Genomic DNA, 1,699 nt, shown 5'->3' with positions numbered 1-1,699 from the left:
AGGGCGGGGATGGAACTCATGCTAAAGTGGCTTTAGCTTCTTAATGCTGTGCTTTAACCTGCTGAGCCACCAGGGAGGGCCCTAGTTTTTTGTTTGTTTTTTAATCGACCAATTTAGAACACTGGAAAATCAAAAAATGAAAGCAACCGAATAAACTAAAACATGTCTATTTGGGGGGAAAACTACTTAATCTCTATAAAATAATACAGTCCGTGGCATTTTAACTTTCATCCTCTCCTGAAACCAGTGGCCTGGTCTCCAGGAAAAGCCTGGAGTCTCACAGTTCATGACAAGAAGTGAGCTTTTTGGAACTCTGTGGAAAGTATCATCCCTCAAGCACTGTTTGCTGGCTGACATAGCAGTTCTCTGAAAAACCCACTTCTAGGGCATTGGTGCTGCTGGATTTGATTCAGGACTCAGCTCTTGGGGGAAAGCCATAACCACAGGGTATTACTAGAAACAGTACAAAGATTAGAAGACTGAAAGTTGCCAGGATGGTAATTTCCCCAAATTGATCTATAAATGCAGTGCAGTCCCTGTCAAATTCCAGCAGACCTTTTAGCAGAAATGGACACGTCAACACTAAAATACATTAGGGAATAGAAATTGTATACCATGACCAAAACAATTTTGGATAAAAAGAAAATAGAATAAGCCATGTTTATTTAAGACAAAATGGAGCAAGAAATTCCAAGTAATTTGAGGGTTTTTTCAGACTATAGACATGTAGACTATGTGGTGAGATTACTAGAGGAATCAGTGATAGAGTGGATTGCTTGGTGAAAAAGGGGAAAGATTAGAACATCCATTTCTAGGAAATTGGAAAGGGAAGAGAACAGGAGATGTGTTTTTATTTTCTCTACTATAAGTAAATATTGGGTAATTTATCATAGGATGACTCACTAACCAGTTCCTTTCTTTCTTCTAGGTAATTTAACAAAGTATATATTGGAAAATAAAGAGTGTCGCGATTTCTCTATTACTGCACTTTCTGTTGAGGTTAAGAAAAACAAAATAAAATTTACTATTTTGTTCAACAACGAGGCATACCATTCACCTGCAACCTCTCTGGCAGTGTTCGACAACATTCTTTTTATGACCCTTTCTGGCCCTGATGCTTCCATTAGAACTTCCAACAAGCCTCAGCCTTTCCCTATTTATGGTTCTAAAACAGTGTATGTGTGATTTTGCTTTTACTGGAATTAAGACTTAACGTACCCCTTGCATTTGCAAATAGCTGCTGAATCGTTTTCTACTTTTATTCCATTCATTTCATCTTTTATTTCACCTTCGGTAGGAATGCAAGTGGACTAGAAATATTGTTGTGCCTGACTTTTGGCATGGCCGTTCTGGTCGGCAGCTTCTGCCTGCAGACAGTGACCGAGATAACCACGAAGGCCAAGCACATCCAGTTTGTGAGCGGCGCCCGTGTGCCTGCTTACTGGCTTGCCGCTCTGCTGTGGGATCTCAGCTGTTTCTTCGTTCCCTGCTGCTTGCTATTGGTGAGTGTTGGCTGAAGTTGCATGAAAGCTCATTTTCCTATATTACCCATAGACACTCCTGTTCAAAGAATTGTATCCTAAAATAGTATAAATTTCAAGCTCCTTTGTAGTGTTATGCCAATGAAAACCTCATTATAGGAATGCTTTTTCTCATATTCTTAAAAGTAGGGGGAAAATTGTCTTTGAAAAGCCTTTCT

At 39.5% G+C, this 1,699-nt stretch overlaps 1 protein-coding gene across 1 annotated transcript in view; it reads left to right on the top strand.

Annotated features, from left to right (window-relative positions):
* The window catches only part of LOC101636940 (ATP-binding cassette sub-family A member 3-like), a 58,340-nt gene that overhangs the window by 35,791 nt on the left and 20,850 nt on the right, over positions 1-1,699 (top strand). Inside the window, exons 19-20 of the mRNA XM_004691722.1 lie at positions 929-1,175; positions 1,298-1,502. Coding sequence (XP_004691779.1) covers positions 929-1,175; positions 1,298-1,502 — 452 coding nt within the window. The remainder of the gene's footprint in view (positions 1-928; positions 1,176-1,297; positions 1,503-1,699) is intronic.

The sequence above is a fragment of the Condylura cristata genome, unplaced genomic scaffold (assembly GCF_000260355.1).
Source record: "Condylura cristata isolate star-nosed mole 26May11 unplaced genomic scaffold, ConCri1.0 scaffold00032, whole genome shotgun sequence".
Classification (NCBI taxonomy): domain Eukaryota; kingdom Metazoa; phylum Chordata; class Mammalia; order Eulipotyphla; family Talpidae; genus Condylura; species Condylura cristata.
Note: the sequence above shows the minus strand (reverse complement) of the source record. Positions and strands in the feature narration are given on the sequence as shown.